General features: G+C 41.0%; 2 protein-coding genes across 4 annotated transcripts in view; both read right to left on the minus strand.

The window, feature by feature from the left end:
- Positions 1-477: 477 nt before the first annotated feature.
- Positions 478-16,902, minus strand: LOC145481068 (alkaline phosphatase-like). Of its 2 annotated transcripts, none has more exons than XM_081459459.1 (8): positions 16,799-16,902; positions 6,980-7,315; positions 6,077-6,316; positions 5,187-5,423; positions 3,680-3,820; positions 2,953-3,060; positions 1,886-2,167; positions 478-1,558 (listed from the first exon to the last, which is right to left on the minus strand). In XM_081459459.1, the coding sequence occupies exons 1-8, from the start codon at positions 16,857-16,859 to the stop codon at positions 1,329-1,331; spliced, it is 1,635 nt and encodes a 544-aa protein (XP_081315585.1). In that variant the 5' UTR covers positions 16,860-16,902; the 3' UTR covers positions 478-1,328. The 2 variants fall into 2 exon arrangements, with proteins under 2 accessions (XP_081315585.1, XP_081315584.1); XM_081459458.1 differs by lacking the exon at positions 16,799-16,902 and adding an exon at positions 9,070-10,286.
- Positions 16,903-21,765: 4,863 nt separating this feature from the next.
- The window catches only part of LOC145481064 (serine protease 33-like), a 6,667-nt gene continuing 682 nt past the window's right edge, over positions 21,766-27,750 (minus strand). The window contains exons 3-7 of one of the 2 annotated variants that reach the window (XM_081459454.1): positions 26,434-26,580; positions 25,089-25,151; positions 23,814-24,068; positions 22,953-23,203; positions 21,766-22,752 (exon numbers count right to left, since the gene is read on the minus strand). In XM_081459454.1, coding sequence (XP_081315580.1) covers positions 22,450-22,752; positions 22,953-23,203; positions 23,814-24,068; positions 25,089-25,151; positions 26,434-26,580 — 1,019 coding nt within the window. In that variant the 3' untranslated portion in view covers positions 21,766-22,449. The remainder of the gene's footprint in view (positions 22,753-22,952; positions 23,204-23,813; positions 24,069-25,088; positions 25,152-26,433; positions 26,581-27,750) is intronic. The other variant, XM_081459455.1, reaches the window with a different exon arrangement.

The following is a 27,750-nucleotide window of genomic DNA, read 5'->3' on the forward strand; positions in this document are numbered from 1 at the left end:
GAAAACTCCGCTAAATTAGCATCTTTTTTATTCTGGGAATTTCACTCAAGTAGGAATCCATTCCTTGAAATGAAGGCTAGCTACTAGTACTTTCATGTGTTCCTGTCAAGCTAAAGATGGTTTTAGCTCTCAAGTCTGTGAAAGCAACTTTTGTGTGACCCCTTCAATGAACAGTAGTTCTAAATGTGTATAAAATCATAGTGCGTGGTTGTTTAAATGGGAAGTAACTTGCACTTTTCAAAGGGAAAGCATAAAAGCCATGAGAGAGGTCCGTAATGGAAGGCCAACATTAAAGTATTGTTGGGAGGCACGTGGCACGGTAACGTTCGAGTGTTCTTTTGTCATATAAAAACCTTTCCACCATGTTAACTCGGACCACATATTGTCTTCAATTGTCCGTATTTGTTATTAAGACTCTATTCTTTTCATCTATAGTCGAAGAAAGATGCAATATTCAGTTTACTTCTATGGAAACCATTCTATTCTGAATGATTCTTTCATCGTGTCTTTATTAAAATCTACCAGAAGTGTTAACACTTAAACAGCGGAATCCTCTGAACTATTAAAGAGCGTGCAACAATACCACGATGAAACAGAAGTTGCTAGCAGCAAAGTAACATATATAAATACATAAATAGACTATTAACATAAAAAAAAAAACGACTATTAACGTACAAGCTCGAGCTTCGAACCACTGTCTAGTGATAGGTGCATGTAATGTATGGCGAAAAGTGTATTCAGTTGGGACTTCAAGAGAACCTCAACGGAAACAACCACGGGAACTTCGCGAAACAAAAGGTGTAACGTGCGTTAACCTTGGTACATTTCATTGCTGTTCTGTATAAAAAATAAAAAATAACTTGAAACGAAAACATTCTGTGTGGCCTGGAGAACGTGAGCCGCGAAGACCAATTTTTTCGAATCTTCTCCTCAAATTTTTGCGCTGTTTTACAGCTCAGTTTGGGAAATTTTTGACAGTGGTAAACGGAGTGGTTGAATCTAGATTGTCGCGAGATTCCAGGGTTAAATACAAATTGATCTTTTATCAACGTTGGCTTCGGCGTCGTCCTTTAGGTTGCTTAAAATCCCAAATTCTTCTAAAGCGTGAGTATTATACGATTTCTGTATACTTCTACGCAGTTAGTAGTTGGACACTTCTAATTTAAAGGGCCTGTTATCAAACCGTTGCAATGTTACTCTTTATGTTTCTACTTATACTATGTTACACTATATGCTAATGCTTACATGAAGTATAATCGCAACACTATCGCGATCATTCGCTCGTTAACAAGTTGGAAAGTTCAACTTTTGGTTTAAAGCGAAATATGTCAAACGAGCAACCGCAACGCTGCAATTATCAGAACATATAGCGACGGAGTGGCGAGAGAGGAAGGTCCAGCCACGCTTTTGGGATTTGAGCCACCTCTGTCCACGTGCTTGACACATGATTTCTGCTTGCTCTCACTCAGACACAAGGCGTAATCCATCACGTGAAAAACATACTGCTGTTCCACCACTCCATGAAACAAATACGCTCCAGGCCCGTCCGCGAATACCCCTGTAGATGTAATAGACAATTGATTAAAAAAGCCCTAGAAACTTAAAGGGACAGAAGTGCCAAAGCTCGAGTAAATAGACGGTTTGTTGGTGCGCTAAATTCTCTACCCACGAGAAAAAACCACCTCACTAAACAAGGAGCAATATTCGAGACACTTCAGGCATCTGTGGAGTCATTTTATCGGTATGGAATGTTTTCGTCGAATATGAGATTTGTCTCTCATGACTGAAGAATATGGCGTAAAAAAAGATTTTTTATCCTGGCATTTTTGGGTGATTGTACTAATGCTCATGAGGCAGGGTTAGTAATAAAAGACCTAATTCTCACCAACATCCTCAGAACCGTGACTTTCATATTCCAATACGACTGTCGCTTGTTGAAGGAAGTCTTCAGCTGTCGTGTTCACTGTGCGCAGGTCTGGACGAGATCCGTTCAGTCCACCGGGGCCGTCCGCATACCCAAGTGTGGTGTAGGTCTTGCCAAACTCATCCTCGGCGAAAGTATCACCTATATCTACCTGCAGGCCTAACACAGGGTTTCCTCGTTTCGGGTAACCGCCAATTGTGAAGACGTGAGAGTGGTCAGCGGTTACTGTCACTAGGGTTTCGTCTGCGTGATCAAAACGAAAGATCAGTTGGATTAAGCTTCTGCACAAAATTTGTTGTTAGATACAGGATGCAATAAGTCGTATGGCCGGCATGACTAGGAGCCTGTGATTATGCATGGCGCCTAACATGCACCAACAAGTCACATGACCCAATATGTCGAACGATTTCATTTGTTAAATGGCCCAATGTGTTACACAACTTTCGAGCTTGTGACATGACCAAATTTTTCAATTATTGGTGTGAAGCAAGATAGCGGTTTCTCATGGGCTCGATTTCCAGCCGCTGTTCGGGAAACGAGCAAAGACAAGACGCGAGAGAACGGCGGAAATCGAGCCTAGGTTTCTCAGCGTTGAACAAACACTAAATTATTTGCTGAGGCCGAAGGCAGAGCTACGAGAAACCCAAAAAAGTAATGCTATTTCCCAGTAAAAACAAAGTGATTAATTGGAAAGAAAATGACATTCTTTGACAACAGGAAAACAAAACATTTAGCTGATTATTATCTTCAAGTTAATAGGGATCTAATCTAGACATCGAGTCTGATCAAAAGCAGTCAGTTAGTTTGCTTTGCATGAGCAGACTCTCTCTTTCCCAGAGCCTGTGCTACCGATGATCCACGGTTAACGTAAAGAATCAATAACGAATAGGCCTGGGCACGAGAAAACAATTGACCAATGTATGGTAATGACTATGACAATTAATAGCCTAACGAACATTATTTGTCCAAACTTCACGTAGTGTTCTCTAGGCCAATCAAAACGATGGAATAATTGAACGATATATTACCCTTATTTACTGTGTCTATGGCCTTAGCAACAGCTTTATTTAAGGCAACTGCATCAGTGAGAGCTCTTATGGCCGAGCCATCGTGGTGCCCATGATCAATGCGTCCCGCTGAAAATGAATAGAAAGAGGTAAAATTATGTACGTGCAAGGGAGAGTGAAGAGTCACGCACTCTTTTACAACGACAAGGTTCTTGATAGGTGAAGGTTGTTTGACATGCAGGTTAGTTGTGAAAGATGTCGAGGATGATGTTTGCTTGACTGACAGGAAATCAGAAAGTAGCGAATAGTAGTTGAGACACTAGTCTAAGCATGGAAACAAACAGGCCTCTAAAGGTTACGACTCTTTAGACCTTCCTTTTACCACTACAAACTAATTTCACGGTTGAGAATCCATAACTTTCAACCGTTTGATTCGCATTGGACGTTCGGTGAACAGAAATATTTTCTTTTCATTTGTGAATGGTCATTTGAAAGTTAAACTCGAGTCACAGGATTGTAGACTCCACTGACATGCTATCCTGCGAAGCAAGACGAACAGTTCTAGCTGATGTTTCACGCCACAACGAAAAAAAAAAGAAAAAAAACCGTATTTTCAGCGGCGTTGAACAACAGCCAGAAGTCCGTATAAGGATTGAAAAACTGACTGCATCATGAATTATGTTATATTTAACATGTAACATGCAGGCTGTTGGTAGACGATAAATGGCAAAGCATGAATGCTAAATACCTTCTACTAGCAGGAAATATCCTTTGGGGTTCTTCTGCAGTATTTTTATGGCCTTTTCAACCATCTCTGCAATGGACGGTTCACCTGCTTTATCCTTATGTCGGTCAAGTTCGTAGTGCATGTGAGAACGCTCAAAAAGCCCTAAAAAGAGAGAAATATGAACTGTAAGCAATGTATATGCACCTAATAAAAAAAAAAGTTGTGGAGAAAAAGAGATAAACCATAAACGATACGTCACAGCGGTTTTCTGGGAGACTTGCGAACTAATAGTGATTTGCGTTATCTTATCGACCGTTTTCATGACGATTAAAACGGTATAGGAGAACAGCATGCTTAGGGTGGCTCAAAACAGTTTCCAGCACCTAGATTTTGATTGGTCATTATAACTACTCTTTATCACTTGATGCTACAATCATGGTATCAAAAAACTGCCCAATCACTGGTGACCACGTTGTTATCATTTTCGTGACACAATAGGTTACCATAGCAACAGTGTGACCTGCTAAAAACACCCTTAGTTACAGCTTTAGTGGCTTATAATTCAAAAATGGCACGGTAAAATTTTTTTAACATTATCAAATTTTGACAAGCACGATAAGACGCAACTTTTGGCAAAGTTTTAAAACTATTCTGTATTTAGGGTTTTGAGCCATCTTAAATTTTTAAACAAGTTAATTGATAGATTTACCAAGGAAGACGCAAAACCAGTCTGACTTATTAAGGTAAAGGTAGGTAAACTGTATACAAGCCTAGTGACCCATCAGGCTGGAAGCGGCTAGTATAATTTCTACTCCCCCCGGGATGGGATGCTAGTCCATCGCAAGGTAGCCCCAGTGTTAAATTTGCCAGCGCCCATTTATACACCTGGGTGGAGAGAGGCACTGTGAGACGAAAGTGTCTTCCCCAAGAACACAACACAATGTGCCCGGCAAGGGCTCAAACCCGGACCGCTAGATCCGGAATCGAGTGCACTAACCAAGACGCCACCGCACCTCCCACATGACTTATTAAACCTAGATAAATACTGAGAACAAACATAATTTATACTCTGTAACCTAGGCAACTACAACCGTAATAAGCGTGACGTTTTCAATTTCATGGGTCTTGCGTCTAACTAGAACCACTCAATGTTAAAAGTTTTATAAGTGTGAGACTTATTACGCATCTTCTTAGGTAAATAGTCTCAAGAACCTATAGGTAAGGTCTGCATACGAGCCAAGTGGCCCATCTGGCCAGAGCTTATCCCAGTTTCTGTAGCATGAAGCGACTAGGAATATTTCTACCCCCCTGGATGGGATGCAAGTCCATCGCAGGGTTACCACCAACACTAAATTCGCCGGGACCGATTTGTACACCTGGGTGGAGAGAGGCACTGTGAGAGTAAAGTGTCTCGCCCAAGAACAAGCCACAATGTCCCCGGCTAAGTCTCGAACCCAGACCGCTCGATCCGGAGTCGAGCACTCTAAGAACTTATACTAAAGGAGTTTTGATGTTATAATAGACGAACCTATCACGCGATCGACCTTGTTCACGTCAATCTGGTCAAAAGCTGTTTTGTTCCACACGTAATGTGAGTTCGAACGTTTCTCAAGCCACTCTTGAATCAGGTCTCTGCCGTCCCCTCTGTCTCCTTTCTTATCCGGATACTCAGGGTCGGTTTGGTTTTGGTGCATGAGTTCCCTGCGGCCCCCAGCGAACACCACTTCCATTCCGTTACCGTATGGGTAGTCAATAAGTTGCAAGGCTGGTGAGGAAAGAAAGAAAAAAAAACAAGTAACGCAATGTTGAGTAATTCTCAATGGGAATGAGAACGTCAACAAAACGGGAAGATTAAAAAGAGAAATGAGATCGTGGCGCAATGAAAGCTACACACCCTTTTTTTTCATAAGAATATTGTTAATCCGGCCGAGGCTGAACATTCGTATTTTTCTACCGATTTTGGGCTGAAAATATTCTTGTGAATATTCTTAGATCATAGCGTATGACATTTCTGTTTTCGAATGTATTTGGTGCTAATGCATTAAAGCCTGATGTGACGCCCATAACTTCTTGCAGAAATTTTATTACCACTGAACATACTGCTGGTGCTGCTTTTGTTGCTTTTTGACTAGTTTTTGCGCTTAGAGACAGGAAGAATTTTATACTGTTAAGTGAAAAACGCAAAATTCTGTTATTTTGACAAATTTTCAACACAAATTATATTCTTTTCAAAATCTCAGCCTCGAGTTTGATCTTAAAACATTCTTAAAATTTTGCAAATTTTAGCCTCGATATTCTTATAAAACATATTCTTACAAAAAAAGATAGATTGATAGATAGATAGATAGATAGATAGATTTTTGTTATAGATTATAGATTTTATTATAGATTTTTAAAGAGTGTAGTAATTTTATTTACCGATATCTGGGCACTTGGATCCACCACCTGAGGGTTTGACATCCACATCGCTTTCCCAGTCACGGTCTACTGAGTGCGCGTACGAGCTGGCGGGAGTTGCGTGGGTGATTCGCGTGGTGGTAACGATTCCGGTTGACATTCCAGCTCTCTCAGCAAGCGTGAGGATTGAAACAACTTTGCTTTTATCAGTCATCGAGGTGCAGTTACCTTTCTCTACTGTAGAGTCTAGACCGAGTACACCTTAGATAAACAAGAGAAGAAGAAGAAGGATAAGAGACTTGATCTCTCACATATCCTATATTTCTCAAGGTAATCCCACTTAAGGTGGCGCAAAACAGTTTCCAACAGTTACATTTTGATGGATCATTATAACCACTCTTTATCACTTGATGCTACAATCATGGTATCAAAAGACTGCCCAATCTTTGATGAACACGTTGTTATCATTTTCGTGGCACAATAGGTTACCATAGCAACAGTATGACCTGCTGAAAACACCTTCAATTACAGCTTTAGGGGCTTATAATTAATGAAATGGCATGGTGATTTTTTTTGATAAGAATGATATGACGCATCTTTTGGCAAAGGTTAAAAAAATTCTGCATATAGGGTTCAGAGCCACCTTAAATGTTAATAAAAATTTAAGGTGGCTCTGAACCCCATGTACAGAATTAATCAGTCAGTCAGTCTCTCAGCCAGCCAGTCAGTCACTCAGCCAGCCAGCCAGTCATGATCAGTCAGTCAGTCAGTCAGTCAGTCAGTTGGTCAATAAAGCAAGGAGGCAATCAAACAATGAAGCAAGAACGCAAGCGAGCGGTCAAACAAGCTGTTTTTATAAACGAAGCTATTTTACTGAACAAATTAAAACTAAAATGTTTGATCTGATCATAGTTAACAACATACCACTGTTGGTCTTAATACCACATAGGAGGGCCGTGGCAGCGCTTGCAGAGTCTGTTCCTTGGAGATCAACAAGGTACGTCTTAGTTAGAGCTGTCCACGGGAACTTTTCCCAACTCAACACATTCTCTTCGCCATACTGGATGTCGTCTTTGAGCTGACCATCATAAATGCGCGCGGCGGTGATGGTCGTGATGCCCATCCCATCGCCCACAAACAAAACGGCGCTCTTCGCTGTGTTCCTATTCTCCTTTACCTTGAGATTATCTTCAATAAGCTGGACACCACCTTCGTACCAGACATTGCTGTCTTGATTCCCAAAGATATCACCGTAAACACCTGGGGAAAAAAGAGATCGGATTAGAAATGGGAACTTAGTTAATAGCCCCAGTAACGTAGTGCTTAGAGTAGCATTCAAGTGAGTGTCGTAAAGCCAAAGCCAAAGTGATCACTCGCCAATCAGAAAGGACCCAGGCAATCCAGTGGACCAATCAGAACTCGAAGCAAACGCATGTGGCTGACGGGAAACGCGAGACTATTAACTGAATCATGTTACTATTTCCATCATTGAGAGCTAACCGTAAACAGGCTAACCAGAGCGTTATTTAGGCTAACCTGAATGATATTCAGGCTAATGCACTCGCATTTTTACGGTTACCTTTACTAAGTATTCTTTCACACCGAATCTCTGGCGTTTCTCGAGTGACGAGAGAGTCCAGAAAGTATCTGAGTTGTCAAATGCGTAGTCTTTGATTACAACTACTACGACTCCTTGCTGGCGCGCCTCTTAGAGAGAACTGTGGTAACCTGCGATCATATACTCCATAAAAAAGAGGGCTGATCGCAGATTTGGACCGCCGGCAAAATAGAATTGATAATTTAATGCCGTAATATGAGCTCAGCACTGTTAGTGTTGAATTTAAAATTTTAATTTGACATTGACATTGTGGTAAATATGCTAATATTATAGCTTTTGTTATTTTGAGCACTGCAGATTCATAAGTGTTAGCTGTCAGCACGAAATTTATTATCGAGCACTCTGCCGAATTCGGTTCTCCGTGTTCTGTGAACAGACCTCAAGCTCAGAATTTTGATACCCGATATCTACATACGAGAATTATGTTTGCGAAGCCCAAATAAGACAAAAGGACGATATCAGATTACAAACATTGTTTTTCTCATTTAAATGTATGTAGGAGAAAAAGTTAAACACATGCAAAAACTCTTTGTTTGAGCAGCCATTAGCTCCTTGGTTGGCATAATAATTACAACAGGCGACTGATAACTGGTATCAACAATTTTGTCGTCATGTTTTGCTACTTAAAAATTGCATATGTTTTCGATTTAAGTGCAGTGCACTCTTTCGTTTTTGTAAGAATATATTTTATAAGAATACCGAGGCTGAGATTTGTGAAATTTTAAGTTTATTTTAAGCGTAGCCCCGAGGCTATAATTTTGTGCACTGAAAACCTGTAAATACGAAACAATTATATGTTTTTAACTTAACCGTATAAAAATATATCCTTTCTCTAAACGGCAAAACTAACCAAAAACAGCGCTAGCTGTATGTTCGATGCTAACAACATTTCTGCAAGAAAATATATGTGTTACATCAGGCTTTATTGGCTGCAGTCTGGCTTCAAAATTACTTCAACGCCATCGTGATAGTACAGACCTAACATTGTGTCGACAACGTCCACTTTGTAAGTTCTTTTGTATTTTTTTGTCCACTTTGTATTCTTATGGTCTAAGAATATTCACAAAGAATATTTCAGCCTAAAATCGACAGAAAAATAAGGATATTCGGCTTGGGCCGGAAAATCAATATCCTTGTAAAAGAGAGCGTATCTTCTGTGTTTTATCTTCCGATAACTGTACGTAAAATGCCATACCACTATCAAAATCATCAATTTCTCTTTATTTCTTACCTATCTCTAAAAAAATTTTAAAGCAAAAAATCCATCGCTCGATTTCGAGTCAATGCACGGCGTTTACACGAAAACGAACGAATAAATACGATTGTAATGTTATACAGGTAACTATCCTTTCTGCGCTAAAATCAATTAAGCAGCGTAAATCAAAAGCGCTTTTACCTTTTATCGTCGAGGTTATCCTACATCCGTTCTCGTCACTCGTTAAAACAAGAAACACAAGTAAAGACCACACTGTCTGCGGGGACTTTTCCATTATGGCTGTGCGTTTCGTGAGTCCGTGTCACGAAATCATTGTTGTCTAATGTAAATGTAAATTTCTTTAAAAAAAGAACTCATTGTCTTGCACAAGGTAACTACAGTGAAACCTGTATTAAGCGGACACCCTTGGGACCCTCACTAGCGTCCGCTTAACACAGGGTGTCCCTTCAAAACAGGTTCTAATATATTGTGTAATAATAGTTAATTATTAACCCTTTTGAAACACAGACTGGTCAAGACTAGCATAGAACAATGTCCAGTCAATCAATGCATCAATCTGGAATAATCTACTTAGCTTTAAAATGACATCACTGAACGATGTTAAAGGAGTCTCAGCTGAACCTTAAGAAGTAAAAAGCCCTTGAAGAGTCCGCTTATTGCAGGTTTTGTGCAACAAAATGGCTTATTTTAATATAGATCGTTTTCACTGTCACGCAATAAAAAATAAATCGAAAACCATTCAGTGGTTGATCTTATAAGAAATGGATAAAGAAGACACTTCTCCAAGTTTTAGGTTTGTGCGTTTTCCCAGACTGCAGATGTTTGTCGAAATGTTTCGCAGAAATTTACAGAGGCCAGTACCTCTGTAGTGCACCAATTTGGCGGCCGGAAAATAATGTAAACATCTGGAACTTACTTTGGCTCTCTAGGGAACTGATTATCTGTGCCAAACAAACAAACATTTACATGAGCACTTTTGCTAATGATCTAACTTCTAAAAAAGCTAAAAATCATAAGATAGGTATACATTTTTCGACAAGTGCGATTGCAGCTTTGTGGCAAAACTTTGGTGGCTATTTAGTTTTCGATTTTAGAAAATGATGACGTCACATGAAAACGATCTATTGGTGTCCGCGTCCGCTTAACAGAGGTGTTCGCTGACTGTAGGTTTATTTTACCGTAAATGTAGCAAGAAAAGACTTGGGACTCAAGCTGGTGTCCGCTTAATATGGGGTCCGCTTAATACAGGTTTCACTGTAGCCCGTATAATATCTTGAACAACCGTACTGTGTACTTATTCAAATCTCTCCATGTTCTGCACCAATAATTAAAAAGCAAACTTGCCGAGTTTAGTGACCGTTCAATGATTGACGGTCCTGTTGAAAATTGTAGTTAATTTGTGTTGTAAATAAGTTAGGGACTGGAACTGGTTTGACCTGCGAGGTCTGAGTCGAGTCTCGTGATTGACACTTGAAAAACGTGTGCAGAAAAGGAATCGGAGAAAACGGAACGGAGTCTAGCATTGTCGTATCTCGGAATCTATCAAAGGATCAAAATAAAGAGTATGGATCGATACAACATTCTGGTGCCGAGACCTGGGACAGGAAAGGAACTGTGAAAACAAGCTTCGAATAAACAATGTCGAAATTGAAGAAGAAGGTGAAGGTTCGTGAAAGTCACCGCGTGTTCGTTAGGAAAACCATCCACGAAGCAAAAGATCAACTAGACAAACCGGAAGAGCCTAACGCTCTGAAGAAGCTCAAATCCTTGCGTTGTACATTGCAGGATAAATTGTCGGAGCTAAAGACATTGAATAACGAAATTCTCGATTTGGTAGACGAATCAAAGATCGAAGAAAACGTGAGTGAAAGTTGTGATTTCGCCAGTGCAATCCAAGCATGTATAGTCGACCTAGAATCAGCTATTGATGCGAAAACAAATGAGGGAAAAAGTCAGGAAGGGTAAGGAGCGATTTTGGGTTCGCAGTCGTCTAATAATTCAAGCCTTCAAACGCCAGGGATGAAATCAGGCGGGTCAACAAACAATGCGACTCATGCAAAGCTGCCTAAACTCGAGTTGAAGAAATTTTCCGGCAATCCCATCTATTGGCATCCCTTCTGGGAATCGTTTGAATCGGCCATTGACAAAAACACCAGCCTAAATGATGTGGACAAATTTCAGTATCTGAAATCACTCCTAGGAGGTTCTGCAGCTCAAACAATTTCTGGATTAACACTGACAAGCTCGAATTACAGCCATGCGGTTGAATTGTTGACCAAGCGCTTTGGAAGCAAACAAGTCATCATTTCGAAGCATATCGAATTATTGATGCAACTTCCAAAGGTAAACGACGGAAACGATCTGAAGCAATTGCGGCAACTTTTGGACAGAACAGAGGCAGCAGTTAGAAGCCTTCAAGGAATCGGCGTTCCAACCGAAACATATGGAACATTCTTGACGCCTGTAATTATGGGAAAGATTCCGCAAGAATTACGTCTTATCCTGAGTCGAGAGGCATCCGATGAATGGGATCTTGATACTATCATGAAGTCGTTCACAGAAGAATTGCGAATTCGCGAGAGATGTGCTTTGGGACTGGTAAACGAGCAGGAAAGGTCAAAGGAAAAACATGGGTTTGGGTTTGGATTTCGTCCAGGTCAAAACAGAAGACCCCCAACATCGTCAACTCTACTTTCAAGCAACGAAGGACCGCCACTAAACAAGGATACGTGGTGTACTTTCTGTAATGGACCACATCCTACAACCAGATGTGCTGTCGTAACTGACCCCGAAACAAGAAAGAAAATTCTCCGTCGAAAAGGGAAATGTTTTGGTTGTCTGAGGAGTGGTCATTTGAGTCGTGATTGTCAGGCTCGATGTCACCGTTGTGGCGGGAAACATCATTTAGCATTGTGCAGCGCCCAAGAATATCCAGGTCACCCATCTCCAGCCGGACAAGCGAGAGGCAACAATCAGGAACAAACTGTGAATACTAATTTGTATTTCACTCAAGATGTTAAGAACAACTGTGTTTTGTTGCAAACGGCTAAAGCGATTGTCAGAAATCCTAATGGAGAGAGTTCCTGTAATGTGAGAATCATGCTTGATTCTTGTTCTCAGAAGTCTTACATAAACACGCGATTAGGAAACGAATTAGGCCTGTCGCCGATTGTAACTGAAACAGTTCTGATTAAAACGTTTGGAAACAGTGAAGCATCATTGAAGAAATGTAACGTTGTTCAGTTCGCATTGGAATGCCAAGACAATTTGACAGTGTTCATTAATGCCTATGAAGTTGATTCGATTTGTGGCCCTATTGCAAACCAAACGATTGAAGTTGCACAACAGTGTTACCCACATCTGCAAGGTTTACCTCTAGCTGATTACCCACAAGGGGATGAGGAGCTAGAAGTGGACATATTGATTGGAGCAGATTATTACTGGTCAGTCGTTCAAAACCACGTGGTACGGGGGGAGCTTCATGACCCTGTAGCAGTTCGTACAAGATTGGGGTGTGTGTTGAGTGGGTCTGTAAATGTGGCAGATTCAGGTCAAAGTCCCTCAAGCGTTAACATGTCGCATGTAATGAAGACGGAGTGTAGGGTGGTCGAGGAAGATTCTGTCTCAAAGAATGATTCTCTCAAAAATGAACTGGGCAAGTTCTGGGACTATGACACTCTTGGAGTTAAAGAAAGAGAAGATGAATTTCTTGAAGATTATCTGACCAAGGTGAAGTTTAATGGGGTCCGTTATGAAGTGTCTCTCCCATTTAAGGAAGAACACCCTGTTATTCCAGATAACTACTTGTTGGCACAAAACCGTCTCGCATCTTCCTTGAAGAGATTGAAAGCTAAGCCAGACATTTTACAGCAGCATGACACTGTAATCAAGGAACAATTGAGCTCAGGTGTAGTTGAAATGATTGACAAGAGACATGAGGAACAATGCCTTCCTGGAACTGTTCATTACATTCCTCACAAAGAGGTGGTGAAAGAAGATAGAACCACTACCAAATTGCGAGTAGTCTATGATGCTAGTGCGAAGTCTCGAACCGAACCTAGTTTGAATGACTGTCTCCTGCCAGGTCCTGCCTTAACTCCATTGATTTTTGATATCTTGTTGAGATTCCGTTTTCACAAAGTAGCTCTGATTGGAGATTTGGAGAAGGCTTTCCTGAACATTGAAATTAATCCTGAGGAGAGAAATTTGTTGAGGTTCTTGTGGATAGATGACATCAACTCTACAAACCCGGAAGTAATCACACTGAGATTCACACGGCTTGTGTTTGGCCTTGTATGCTCTCCATTCATTCTGAATGTGACACTAAGGAATCACTTATCAAAGTATGAGAACACTGATCCAAGTTTTGTAGACACCGTTGTCAGAGCCTTGTATGTTGACGATTTTGCATCCGGGAAGGACTCGGTAAAGGACGGCTTTGAACTTTACCGGAAATTGAAGTTGCGCTTCGGAGAAGGAGGCTTTAACATGAGGAAGTGGGCATCAAACAGTCAAGAGTTAAATGAGCTGATCAAGAAAGAGGAAGCAGCAATATTAGCAACGCCTAAACCATTTCCTGAAGTAACTCTTGCATCAAAGTCTAATGTGGTTGAAGATGGCTATTCAAACAATGCTGTGAATGAAGAAACCCTGATCAAGGTGATGGGTGTTCCGTGGGATCGGATAGAAGACAACCTCAAGTTTGATCTAACTACCTTTGCTGGACAAACCTTGGAAGGAACTCTAACAAAACGGAAACTGTTGAGCACTACAGCTCAATTCTACGACCCACTAGGCCTGTTGTCACCAGTTATCTTGCCACTGAAGTGCATGTTTCAAGAGATTTGCCGGTTAAAGATTGATTGGGACGAAGCCCTGTCAGAAGATCTCACATCACGTTGGAAGGAATTATTTGAAGACATGGAGAGAGTCTCGAGTATTGCAGTTCCCCGTTGTATTCTGGATGAGATAGAAGTGGGAGACATTAAATCTATTCGACTCCATGGATTTGCAGATGCCAGCAAATATGCGTTTGGAGCAAATGTTTACATTAAGGTGATGACCTCTAATGCCTGTTCTTCACATCTGCTAGCCTCGAAGACCCGAGTTGCCCCCTTAAGCGGAGAAACAATTCCTCGACTGGAGTTGATGGCTGCCTTAACGTTAGCAAATCTGATGACAGTTGTGTACGAGGCACTGGTCCACACTGTGAAGGTAGATGGGGTGTTTAATTGGACAGACTCTCAATTTGTGTGGTGGTGGATCAATGGAGAGTCTAAGCAGTTTAAGCAGTTTGTGCAAAATCGTGTTCAGAAGATCCGAAGTCTTTGGAAGAAGGAACATTGGAGATATTGCCCATCTGAGCTTAATCCAGCTGACATAGCTTCACGAGGGGCTAAGAGTTCCGTCATTGCATCCAGCGAACTTTGGTGGAAGGGAGCACCATTTCTAAAGAAGGAAGAATTTGACTGACCAAGCTTACCCAACTGTCAAGCAGGTGGAACCGCAGTCCCAGAAGAAGCTTTAAGGGAATTAAAGAAGGAAAGTTCATCTGAAATCTCAAGAGTTATGACAGTATCAGTGCAAAGTTCTCAGAGCATCTCAGAAGTCATCCAACCAGAAAGATTTAGCAGTCTCAGCAAACTTCTTAGAGTGACCGCTCTTGTGCTGAAATTCCGCCAAAGGCTCAGAAAGAAGACAGAAACACAGGATATCAGCATGGAGATCATAAATGAAGCTAAGCATCTCTGGTACAAAGAAGTCCAAACTAAACTTGAAGAAAGAGAGAAATCTAGTTCTACATGGGAACAATTAGCAGTCTTCAAGGATGAACAAGGAGTTCTACGGTGTAAGGGAAGGATCCAGAATTCCTCATTACCGTATTCAGCGAAATTTCCTATCCAGTTACCAAGGAAACAGCACTCCACAAAGTTGGTGATAGTGCAAGCTCATGGAAACGTGAAACACAATGGCGTCAGAGAAACTCTTACTGAAATCCGAGCCCAATTCTGGATTATGAAAGGTCGTCAGGCGGTCAAGGATGTACTCTCGAAGTGTGTCACATGCAAGAAGATCCTAGGAAGAGCCTACAGTACTCCACCCGCTCCACCTCTACCTTCATTTCGAGTTTCAGATGATCTAGCATTTTCCAAAGTTGGAGTGGACTTTGCTGGTCCCCTGTATGTGATGAATATCTACGAGTCCAAAAGGAGAGATGTTCAAATGTTACATTGCTCTTTTCACGTGTGCCAGCACAAGAGCTATTCACGTTGAACTTGTCCCAGACCTTACCGCATCCTCGTTCATAAGAGTGCTAAAGCGATTCTTCGGTAGAAGAGGATTGCCAAACTTGTTCATTTCAGACAATGGGAAAACCTTCAAGGATGGAAAAGTGAAGAAATTTGTTCTTAATCTGAACATTGACTGGAAATTCAATGTTCCCACAGCCAGTTGGTGGTGAGGGTTCTTTGAAATCTGCGTCAAACTAGTAAAGCGGTGTTTCAAGAAAGTGCTTGGAAACGCAAAGCTGAAACAGTCTTGATTGAAACTGAAGGAGTTTTAAATTCCAGGCCCTTAACGTACGTCTACGATGAGTTATCAGAAGGTCCTCTCACTCCTTCTCATCTTGTGAGTGGTCGTCGACTGTTAGACCAGTCCCCTGTTGTCACTGCACCTATGAACACGCTGGTCAGGCGAGAAATATATTTGAACAATCTCATCGCCCACTTCAGAAATCGATGGAAGGAAGAATATCTGACTGGGATCCGTGAGTACCAGAAACTTAAAGGAGGAGCGCCAAGAAGAGTCATTCAAGAAGGAGACATTGTACGCATCTATACAGACAAGAAACCTAGACAGCAGTGGAGAGGTCAGTAAACTGAAAAAAAATATAGAACCCGATGACAATTGCGTTTGGTCTCCTTACTCTGTTCAAGCACGTGGCCAATGGGGTGATTTATCCCGTCGAATCAAACAGAGAGCTCAAAAGTCAGACGAGAAAGAGACGACAGCGGAGATCAAAGTCCAATCCTTCAGATATTATAATCAAGATCTAGAAATATATCAGGGCAACTAATGTCACATTCCATGCGAATAAAGATTGTTCGTGTTGTTGTTAGTTTAAAATTCGAATGTTCGATATTGTTCGATTTACAACTTTTTATCGGTTTCCGTTCGAGTGCACGATTTGATATCTCAAGACAAGGCATTTTCCTTAATTTTGTTTTAAAGACTGTCGGCAAACACGGTTTATTTTCTGTCTTGAAAGTGATCTGAATTCAGCCTTAATTCAGTGGGCGAATCAATCAAAGCTTTAATAAATCGCTAAAACAACAATCGCAGGGATAATGCAATGTGTTCATATCAATTATCGTGGTACGCATTCCATTGATACTATCGTAAGAGATGTCATTGTTTATGAGATACTGATACAATATGCCGTATAGTGCACAGATGACACTGCAGTTAACCGGGGGACCGTCATCACTACATCTGTTATGTAGTTAAGTACTGCCTGCTGTGAATGCTGATGTGATCAGTGGTTATCTGATGCATATCTCGAGAGAACGGCCTAAACTGAGCCCACACGTCAGAGACACACGTCCACACTAAATTTAGATGTCTGGTGCACCCCCGTACAGAGACATGACTCTTCCAGCTCTCATATACACTCTGTGAAAGTATCGGAATCACAAGAACGAACAATTTGGGCAATAACAACTTTATAAATGTGACCTTGAGGCTAATCTCAAATAAACGCTCCTTGGCTTCGAACTTTTATATGCGAAAGACATTAGTTGCATCGCTCTGTTACAAGTTTTACGCTCTGTTTACACGTCGAGAAGGTTGAACGGTAATCAGTATTGCTCATTTACCGGTAAGTCATGCTCCGCTCAAAACAATTACTTACCTGCTCTCGTGAAGAGTATGCCAAAGAAACATAACCTTACGCTGAAATAGACAGCCGCCATGGTTTTTCAGTTTCAAAACTGGAGACAACTTGCGTGCGAGCAGTGTAACAAGATACGTAAAAGAAGCAATTATGCAACACTGTTAGTCACGTAACCGAGAGCTTCTTAAATATTCACATCACATCAGGTGATGGGAACATGACATCAGCCTTTGTTGTCAGGACCTCCCGGAAAACAACTATCTTGGTGAAGTACCTCGAAAAAATAATCACAAGGGGAAACAAGAGCTCTGAAAATATAACTTTAGGAATATTGGTTTTAATGAATCTTCCAGGAGGATTCTGGTTATATTACAGATTTACGGAAACTCAATCAGTGCCAACTGAGCAGCTAGAGTTTCTGTATTTGTTTCGGTTGAGGTGTAATGGTTGCATGTTTTCCTGATAAAAGTTTAATAACATGTTCTTTTGACGTTTGTCGTCAATGGTAGTAGGTCACTTTCGACATATTAAAATTTAGCTTGATAATGAGGCCTAGAGGACACAAACAAGAGAAATGAATAAGCATGTCATTCAAATCCCTTTGCTTGTGTCCTCTAAGCCTGACTACCAAGGTGAATTTCAAAAGATCGAAAACGGTCTATTACGTGTGAATTGCCTGCGCAGTAAGTATGCGCAGAAACATCAGTCCGGGCCATGTCACTGAGACCCCAGGATCTAGATAAAGAAGAATATAAAAGCAGAGACTGATGCAACTTAGGATAATTTTCTCAAGGTGTGCTTTATTTCGGCTGGCCAAACCAAACTTCTTCAGGAACAATGAGAATTTTACATTGGGAAGAGTGTTTATGAAGTATATTTGCGTAATACCGGAAATACGTAAAACCAAACTTGACAGTGTAAATTAAACATAAGGTACACTAAAATCACGAAATAATATAATTGCAGAAATGTCAAAATTCTGACAATTTTTTTTCGGCATTATTTACAGGTGTCCAAGAATCCAAAATTTGGCATCATCGTAGCCTGTGTCACAGCCGCCTCTCCCCGGGGAGAGGCGGCTGTGACACAGGCTAGCATCGTCGACCGAACCTTCGATACCAAGGATTAAAGTTTATCGCTTATAACATGTACAAAATCTTATACTTGTGAATGGGAACAAGTTGCAAACAGTTTTGTTGTCTTTTACACACATCTTTCCGAAATTTGACCCGTGTATTAGCCGAGAAAAAAAAACCCGTCGATGTTTCGCCGCAGCACACTTGTCACGCAAAGGCGCTGCAAAATTGTGAGACGATTGTATTCTTGCACTGTACTTTTTGTCGGTTATGTTTCTGGACAAGCGACAAACTTATCCTGTGTTGGGAGCTTACCCACCAAAGAAAAGTTGCACGAGGGGAACTCACATAAAAGCAAGAAAATATCAAACATCGAGCAAAGAATAATAAATGCAAAGTTAATAAATGCAAATAAATGAAAGTTTGAGGCCACTTAGAGTACACAAACATTTCAACTGAGTCGGACGGTCTGTAAGTTAAGAAAAATCCTTCTTTTCCACCCCGGAAATTCGCCCTTATTTTTGGGTTGTACAATTTTTTTTTAATACCGCAGCGATGGCGTTGTGTATATCGCGTCGCAAAACTTTCTAGTTCCAGTCTTTGATCGGTCACCGCGTTCCAAAAGTCGTAGCGGGAAATTAAAATCTTAAAGTCCCTATTGTAAAAGATCATGGGTTTGCATGGTTTCCGCTATCTACATCTGTCGCTGTTTGTTTAAAATTGTTGCAAGTACAATATGCCCGGCATAGTTAATCGAACGTTCGGAAATCGAACTTAATCGAACTCAATCTGTGGACCATTGGTATTCAACATTTCTCATTTGGATCAAAACAGCGTGGCCGTAACTAATAACTATGAGATATCGTATAAACGGGTTGAAAGTAAGGCGCGGTTCCACCAAACTTTGTAATCGTACTCTTCAGTTTCGTTGTTACGCACGTAATAACCGTGGTCAAAAGAATATGGGCCTGCACTGACTACAAACTTAATTGTCGACAAGTACATGTTCTTGACCACTAAACGTTATCGACAATTAAAAAAACATAGTGTGTGAGATGAGTTGTCCACAACTAGACGCTAACTTTTTAGTTGTCGACAACTAAGCAGTTTCTCTTTTCGAAAAGGGAAACTGCTTTAGTTGTCGAAAAGTACGTTTTGACCGTTTTTCGCTCGTGTGGAAATCATTGGTTTAGTGGTCAAACACTATCGCAACATGACTCACATTTGAGCATGCGTATTGTGTTTTGACAGGAGCCATAATCGGGGACGGAGACCGTAAGTCTTGGGATCCGCGCGCACCTATGATATGGGACAATTTTTCTATTTTTAGAACAAAGTGCGCCATCCTGACGTCATATATCCGCGCGGATCCACGCACATGTCGGGGGTTCTCGCGTGGATGTTGTCACGTTGCATGATCAAGTGGTGAGAGTTGAGAGATTCTCTTGCGTATCTTTCACAGCGATGGCAGAGAACAAGGCAGGGAATACGAACCAGGGCGCTTATATGTAGTTTTATGCTCTGAGCCAACGGAAAAGGTGGGTTTTTCAGGGTCGAAAACAAGACCAATCTCGCGCTGGGAATGAATAATAAGATCTGCTCGCGCTAATTGTAAGCTTACGCGTATGTTTTTGAGTTTGTTCTGACTTAAGGATATAGCAAGAAAACTCTCTACTCTGGTATCGAGTTAATTTGTGAGTTTCTCAGACAATGGTTAATCATAACCAAAACCTGTTTTGATGGTTTCTTATTGTTTCTGCTTGTTTGGTGAGTTTGCAAAAGTTTTTGAAGGGAAAGTCTGACGCGTACAATTAGCTCATTTACATAGTGCAGCTCGTGCACTTTCAAGTCCGATTCGGTGTTTTCAATTGTCAACAAATCTTGACAAAGATTTCTTTCGTTATCTTTTCTGCTGAGTTGCTGCAACAGATTTCACGAACGCAAAAAAGGCTACTAACATCATGTGTGTTTCTTCAACATAAGCATAGTGAAGTTTTACACTACGAAAATGAAAATAAACAAGAGTTTTGATATTTTAAACTCAATCAACAAAATCGAAATCGTTATTCAAAGTTGATTAAAGAAAGCGTCATCGTAACTTTGCTGATTATCTCTGCTTTATTCGCATATTTTCAGCTTAGCTTTTAATATGTTCTCAAACATGTATCAATCTTAAACATATTTAAAAACTATAGAGTTATTGTTTGAGTTCGATGTACGTTTTCACACGAAAGTGCGGCGGAAGTACAATTTGTCATGTTTACTGACTGTACAAAACACGCATCGGCGGGCGCTCTCATTCATCGACAACAGATAATTTACTGGATTTTTACACGAATAAAACTGAGCAGTATCTACGGACGTAAAGTTATTGGGCCTTGATGAAACATCAAGCATTGCTTATAATTCAGGCGAAACTCAAACTAGCAATTATTTTGTTTTACTTTTCGGTCGCGATAGACTGGCAAATTCTCGCAAGCGTGTGGCAAGAGGAGCTAGGAAACTATGAAGTCCTGAAGCTCTGCTATATCTAAATATATCGACCTAGTTTTTTGCTGTGTAACGGAAAAGTTGTTAATCTTCAACATATGTGAAATTTAAAGTGGAGTAATAAACAGCTCATGTAAAAGAAGCATCCGTCGGAACACAACTTGGTCAGCGATATATATCAAAGCTTAAAGCGGAACATACCTAAATTCGACACTGTCTTACTTCACTCAAACTGGAGCAGCTTACGACGAAGATACTTAAGCAAAATTCCAACAGACGTAAACGCGTTGAGTTGTGGGCCAAAAACATAAAAAATTTCGGGAATTTCGGACGCCATTTCCCCCGCGCGACATCCGCAAAAATCCTCGCAGCATGTACGCGCGTGTGCCTCAGGCGATGGCGCAATTTGTTCTAAAAATAGAATTATTGTCCCATATCATGGGGACAGCCCCAATACTAGAAATGGCGCGCGCTTACGGTCTCCGTCCCCGATTATGGCTCCTGGTTTTGAACATGAGTAGTGAACGCCATTTCTCAAGCTCTCGCTGGGCTTTCTTAATTATCTGTAGCCTGGAAGCCTAGCTGGAAGGGTCTGACCACGGCTTGAAGGGCCAAAAAGTGAAGTGGCCGAGGGGGAATGGTGCGGGGTCTGGGGCTCACAGACTAAGTTATCGACAACCAATACTCCAATGTGTGAAATGCTCGCATCGGACACAGTTAATTGTCGATAACATTTAGTTTTCGATAAAAAAATTGTTGTCGACATCTAAATGTCCAGTCTGTTGAGGCCCTTAAAGGAAACAGATTTTTCTTGAAAGCGGATCTCCACTGGACTTCCGTGATAGTGGTTTAGGAAACGGGTAAGTCCAAGTATTTGGCCATTATTTGGGAAGGTTAGAAACCTCTATAAATCAGTACTATTCCTTTATTGTTCTAGTTATAAAGTTATAAGTTTGTCAACTTCAGTAGACCAGAGAGGGATCCAAGGATCGTCGAAATATTGAGCCGAAAAAAAAAAAAAAAGAAGTCGAAAAAGCGAACTCAGCCTTACGCCAAACACGGCGAAATAATTCCAGACGCTCCTTTTACCCATGGAATGAATATTGGCTTAGCTCTCTTTCCGTGAGTCGGGGTTGAAAGGCCTGCACGACTCTCATGCGCTTGTCTTAGTAGCCTTTTTCATAACTTGGTTTCCAAGGATATACCCGCTGTCCCTCCCTCCCTTTCCTCTTTTCTCTTTCCCTCTTGCCTTTCGTCACACAATATCAACCATCAGTGCCAAACCTTAAAAACAAATTCTCATGAAAAAAATGGCATTTAATAGCACAACAACTAATTCTGAACAAAATCCTTAAGGATCGCCCCTCATTTCATACAAAGTGTAGGTCTGTTAACCCCATTTGACACTGTGCATGCAAAATTATAATAGCCCTCCCGAAAATAGGTCATTCCAGCCTCCACGGCAAACACCAAAATCTTCTGATATTATTGCCGTCGCTCATATTTAGCTCGTTCAAGCGCTAAAAAGATAAAGACAAAATTAAAGAAAACCATGATAAATTCTTCAGTGTGATCTTAATCTTTACTTTATAGAGTTTGTTTAGAACCTCATCAGTAGCGTTGAGTATATATCAGGTACATTTCGACCTTAGTTTGGACCATAACAGACTGACATTGATTCAATGAAGTGAACAAGTGCATATCAAGTCCTACATGCTCACCGAGGATATTTGATGACGACATTCGGGAACAGATTGTAAGGAACAAAACTGAAATAGAAACTGAAAAAACTTGAAGAAGCCTGAAATTTAGACGAAGGAAGTACAACGAGTCGACTACACTGGTATAAATATGATTACAATTGACGATACTTTACATTCCCTCTTTTATTGCTTATGTATAATGCATCAGTCTTACAGGATTAGGTTATTTAGGAGCTATTTTATCGTCAAATATAACATTTTCTCGTGAAATGTGACCCAAACCGTTATTTACCCGAACAATTAATCGCTAAGCGAGATTGCTTTTACTAGTTTGCCGTGATTCTTTTATTTTCCGTGAAACGTGAACTATTCCTCAAGCGACAATTTCAATCTCTTTTAATTATGGAGTTGGGTTTTGATTCATTGTATTCTCCACCCAGGGCTTCAGTGCCAACACGTCAGAATACACTCCGAATCTATTTGGGCGCGCACATTGATATCCAAAGCTGACGATACCGATAAGATACCACTTGTTATTGCTCGGACAGACCAGCGGCCCTCCACTGTCTCCTTGGCATGAATCAACTTCTCCCTGAGAGAAACCTGCACAGCGCATGCGTTCCGTAATATTCCATCCGAGGTCGCTGTATGCCTGCTGACAAGTGTCACGTGATACAAGAGGAACTTGGGCTTGTTGCAAAATCTAAAAGCACATGTCATAGTTTTCATTAGTTCACACACGCTTATCACCTAAATCGTGAATACAAGTGAAAACTTTTCCCGTAAAAGATTAAAACATTAGTATATTTACCGTGCAATATGTTCCTCCCACCATAAACGCTTATCACCTAAATTGTGAATACAAGTCAAAACTTTTCACGTGAAAGATTAAAACATTAGTACCTGGGCAATATTACCATCCCACCGTGTATCGCCCCATCCAGTGACAGAGCAATTAGTTCCAGGAAGAAAATCCTTGGTGGGCAGACATACAGGTCTTACGTCATTGTTGAACGTGATTGGTTCCCTCAGTTTGATCAATGCCACGTCATAGTCTTTCCCAGTCACCGGCCGGTTATAATTAGGATGTATGAAGATTTGGTCAATTGGGATAACTTGCTCGGTTCCGTCCGCTTTACGAAGATCATGTTCACCTGTTACACAGATAAACGTGTAGTTAGAAAACAAATTTAATCCATAGAATAGAGCCATAAATGGGAATATTTCAAGACCCGCGTTCAAGCTTTGAGCCTTTCGATTTTTTGCGCGTTGACATCTCTAAAACGTAGAAACGTTTTTCAGTCCACAAATGGGATATTAAATGCTGCCAAGGATAGAGAAGAAAGATATTCTGCTACTCTTCATGGTCTACGTTCAAAGAAGCTGTAGAAAGTATATGTAGAATGTACTATCTATCTAAACATTTCAAGTGAAACGGCTTCAAAACATTTGAAAAATGTCATGATGTTGTTATGACATTACTTAATTGCATTGTGATAAAACACAACGGGCGTTTGAAAACGCGAGGGAAATGTAGAAAACACGAGCCGCAGGCGAGCGTTTTCTACATTTTTCGAATGTTCTCAAATGTCCGGAGTGATATGATATAGAGGAGTGATATGATATAGAGGTAATGTGGCAAAAAACAATAAAACACACTTTTTCTATGTTTCATTCTCTGATAAAACATGGGTTTTTGACCAATCAGTGCGCGCGCAGGGTCCTATCTATATTGTAAAGTGCGATAGAAAATTGTGTCCTTACCTACGGTCAGGGTAAAAGACGCGGGATTGTTTTCACGATCGAAACAGTGAGCTGCGGTAACGACCCAGTACGGGGTAAGAATAGAGCCTCCACACCAAACAGGGCTCGGATGCGGCTTTAAGTCCAGTGACACTTGCCACGGCCAAGACCCTGGTTGCGCGTTTGTGCCCCCTACAATTCTTGAACCGGACTTTTTTGTACCACATTCCACTTTCCTTAGCGATGAACGAGAGTTCAATCTCGAGGAAGATGGCCCTGGGAACGAGGTTGAAGACAGTTGAAGGTGTAAAGTTGTCAATGTACAAAACACAAAATTCCAACTGAGAACTAAAAATTTTGAATGCGAGAAATTTCTATTCAAGCTAATCACAGCAAACTCAACGGGTGGACCATCAGATTATTGATGGGAGGGGCGGGGGGCGGGGGGGGGGAGGAGGGGATGCATGGCTTTAAGATGCTCGATATTCTTTATTCTTCTTCCAACAATGCACGATTTTTCGTTTTCAAGTCTGCGCTATATGATTCTTCTATTATCTGAAGTGCCTACGCAGCCCAAATAATCTAATAATCTACCCCTAATATAAGCTGAATTTCCGCCGCTCTCTCGTGTTTGGTCTTTGTTCCTCCCCGAGAAGGGTTCGAGGGAGGAGCACGGGCTCGTTTCCCGAACAGCGGCTAGAAATTGAAGACAAACAATGGACTGCAAGGCTGATACTACGTGAAAAACGTTTCGAGACACCAACATGACAAAAACCGATAAAGTAGGATCGCAACAGTGGACAGCTGTTTCGCCCTTCTTGGGGCTAGCCAGCACTGTGTAGCGAAGATATGTAACGCCAGCCCAACAGCCAACGCACATAAATTGCAAAATGACCCGTTCACTATATCAAGTTCCGTACTTTGAACTCACTTGCTAGAAATTGAGCCGAACCCCTAATACCGCAATCGACCAATCAGTATTCGCTACCTAACAATTGCAAGTTACTGGTGCAACGAACGTAATAACCGATGGGCGACGGAAAAATACGCATATTCAAAGTCACGGCAACCTCGTTCCCAGGGTCTCTCATCTTCCCGCCCTCCAAGGGACTGGAAGAAGAGAGACCCTGGGAACAAGGTTGAAGTTTTGTCATTGCTGCTGGTTGGTTGAAACAAGCATAACTTTTTTTAACTAATAAGGCATCAACAAATTTAAAACTCAAAGCCATCGCATAATTCTCTAGACGTTCTATTGCAACTCGATCTCTATTTCAGTAAAAATTTGTTATTTCTTACTCGGTGTCCGTCCTTTGTTGCCGTCTAATGGGGGTCGAGTTGGCCATATCCATGACCACGAGGCTACAACAAGAACAGACAGAAAATAATAGCAAGCGGTGCCTTAGTAGTGTCGGGCTTGTCTTGGTGGTAAAGAACATTTAAGTAATCCTGGATGTAAAGTAAACCAAATTAAGGTTTAAATCTGTTTTGCGTAATCAAGGTGCACGGCTGGTTCTTTAATGGGAATGTAAACTGAAGGTAAAGCAGACGATTCGTTTCATAACAGCTAACGTGAAATTTCTATGCTATCTTGTTGCCCAAAATCCGACCACTTCATTTTAAAACTGCTATATCTCCCCTCCCTCAGTTGCAGTGGTCTTTAATACCGAGTTGTTCAAGAGAGTTTCTTCTTTACTCTTGACTTCCTTGCGTCGTTGCCCATCATCCGTACAGCCATCCCGGGGGTACTTCCAGAAAGATCGGGGGGGGGGGTGGGGCCCGTTTCCCAAAATCCTTACGCTATTTAAAGCCGAAATCTGCGATTTTCCCAACCTCATTTAAGACCTGACCAAAAATTCGATACTCCATTTATGACTTGACCCTTTAATCAATACTCTGTGTCAGGCTTGCCTTATAATTAGCTACCTTGCTCAGACCGATGTTAAAAGCATTGTGAAGGGCTTTTATTGATAGTCTTACCGATAATGATGGAAAAGTAGCTTCTTCTAAAAACACATGCCCAATTCAAGACTAGAGTGCGAAGACCATACCCTATCTATGATCAAAATGGCCAAAAATCGATACCCTATTTTTGACAAAGAACGGCTGAAAAACCACACCCTTTGGGGCCGCACATATCCATATAGTCCATAAAAGGGACTACCATCCTCTTACATCCTCCGCGAAAGTGAGCCCAGTAGGCGAGCACAACATTTAACGGTGGCTGTCCGCAGCCAAAAAAAAAAAAGACAGAACAAAGAACAAAGAATTTTCCTTCCACTTTCTTTTATGCAAGTGCAGTAACACGAAACAAACACGTAAATTAATTCGTCTCGAAAAAAAAATCAACAAATTTACCTCACTGTTGCCTAGCGTGGCATTTTGTACATATCCTTAGCGAAAGTCAAAGATAAAGTTATGAACCTAATTTTCACACAACTTAAGCAACGATGTTGCAAAATTATGAAACACTGGTCGGAAACCGTGCACACAGTCACTAAATCAAAACCCAGGGAAGGTTTGTGAACTCTTTTTGTCAAAAACAAAAAGGATTTTTATGCTTTTTCTCTGACTCAATTATTCTTCGCATAATAATACCCCCTTCATCCCGAAAATAAGCCCATGGGCTTGACCTTAAACTTACCGCTTATGTACTTGCAAACTGAAGACATAACTCCTTTTGGAAGTGGGACATGGTGCTTTGAGTTAGGCATACAGGGGTTGACGCCCTGGCGAACAAGTTGGAGGACTTGTAAAATCGATTTTAACGTAATACCACTGTCATGATCATCTGAGGAGATAAATAGAAGACTGAGAAGAACTTCAATTTAAACCACATGGGGCTGGATGGTGGAATAGAGATTCTGCATGAGAGAGTACAAACGACAGGAGAAACTTCAGCTCTGAAACTGCGTTCCTGAAGCCCAGACCAATACAAGTTTGTCTGCATGTATTTAAGGGATAGTTTCACTGTTCGGCGCATGTCCAAGCTATGATATAGTCCACCCAATTCCACTGTGTATAAACCAATCAGAGGCGAGCAGATAACTCATACCTCCGATTCAGAAGAGAAACATATATCAAATTCTATGTCCAGTACGGAACACGACTTTTTTTGTGTAAATCCTATGACATCTTCGGTGAATTTTGGGCATCAGTCACTCCGCTAGCTTGATTTAGCCCTATGGCTATAAAAAGGCTATCATTTGCTTTCACAAAATTATACATGCAGTTGATACACAAACGAAAATGTACTTAATGCGTGGGGTCGGAACATACAAAAGGAATGCTAATGAAAAATATCGGCTCTACAAATGAATATACGAAAGATCTTATATTTGAACTGCCGAGAAAGGTATGAAGACATGATTGACCATCGCAATTATATACGCAACTTAAGCAGTTGTGAAATTAAAGTGTGAAAAAAATTCAGGCTTGGACAGGATTCGAGCCCATGACCTCTGCGATGCATCGGTATCGGAGAGTTCATTGGTTCGAATCTCGTCTTCACGCGAGAGTCAACTGCACTCATCCGATTGCTTTATAAACAATGAAATTGAATAATTAACGTTGTAGCTTACACATGCGCCGAGCCGTGAAAACTTCCCTTTAAGGTCTCTAAGACGGAAACCGTCTGGACCGGCCTCATCTCTCCGTCCGTATAGAGATGTCCGGCTTAGAGAGAGACGAAGGCAACGTGGCACCAGTAATTTGAGATGATAAAGCTGAAACCGATGTACAATGAATGCACGTCTGTCAATAAACCTCTGTTTATAAACAGGGAGTCGCCTAATTGGTTGTGTAAAATGCATTTGCTTCACGCAATCGTAATTTGCTTGTACCTACATGTCCATTTTGCAGTATTTTTAACTAAAAAAGCACTTTGCAAGGGGCCCTTGACGGTCAAAGAAATGTCCGTGTTATGGTGTCGAGTTTAATCGCAAAAAAAATCGCTGAAAAA

Source organism: Orbicella franksi, chromosome 3, assembly GCF_964199315.1.
Source record: "Orbicella franksi chromosome 3, jaOrbFran1.1, whole genome shotgun sequence".
NCBI classification, from domain to species: Eukaryota; Metazoa; Cnidaria; class Anthozoa; order Scleractinia; family Merulinidae; genus Orbicella; species Orbicella franksi.

Coding starts and splice junctions, on each gene's coding strand:
- LOC145481068 (XM_081459458.1), bottom strand. CDS start 9,163: ATGGAAAAGTCCCCGCAGACAGTGTGGTCTTTACTTGTGTTTCTTGTT. Junction 3,821..5,186: donor CAAGGTCGATCGCGTGATAG/GTTCGTCTATTA, acceptor CTCTCTTTTTAG/GGCTTTTTGAGCGTTCTCAC. Junction 3,061..3,679: donor ATATTTCCTGCTAGTAGAAG/GTATTTAGCATT, acceptor ATTCATTTTCAG/CGGGACGCATTGATCATGGG.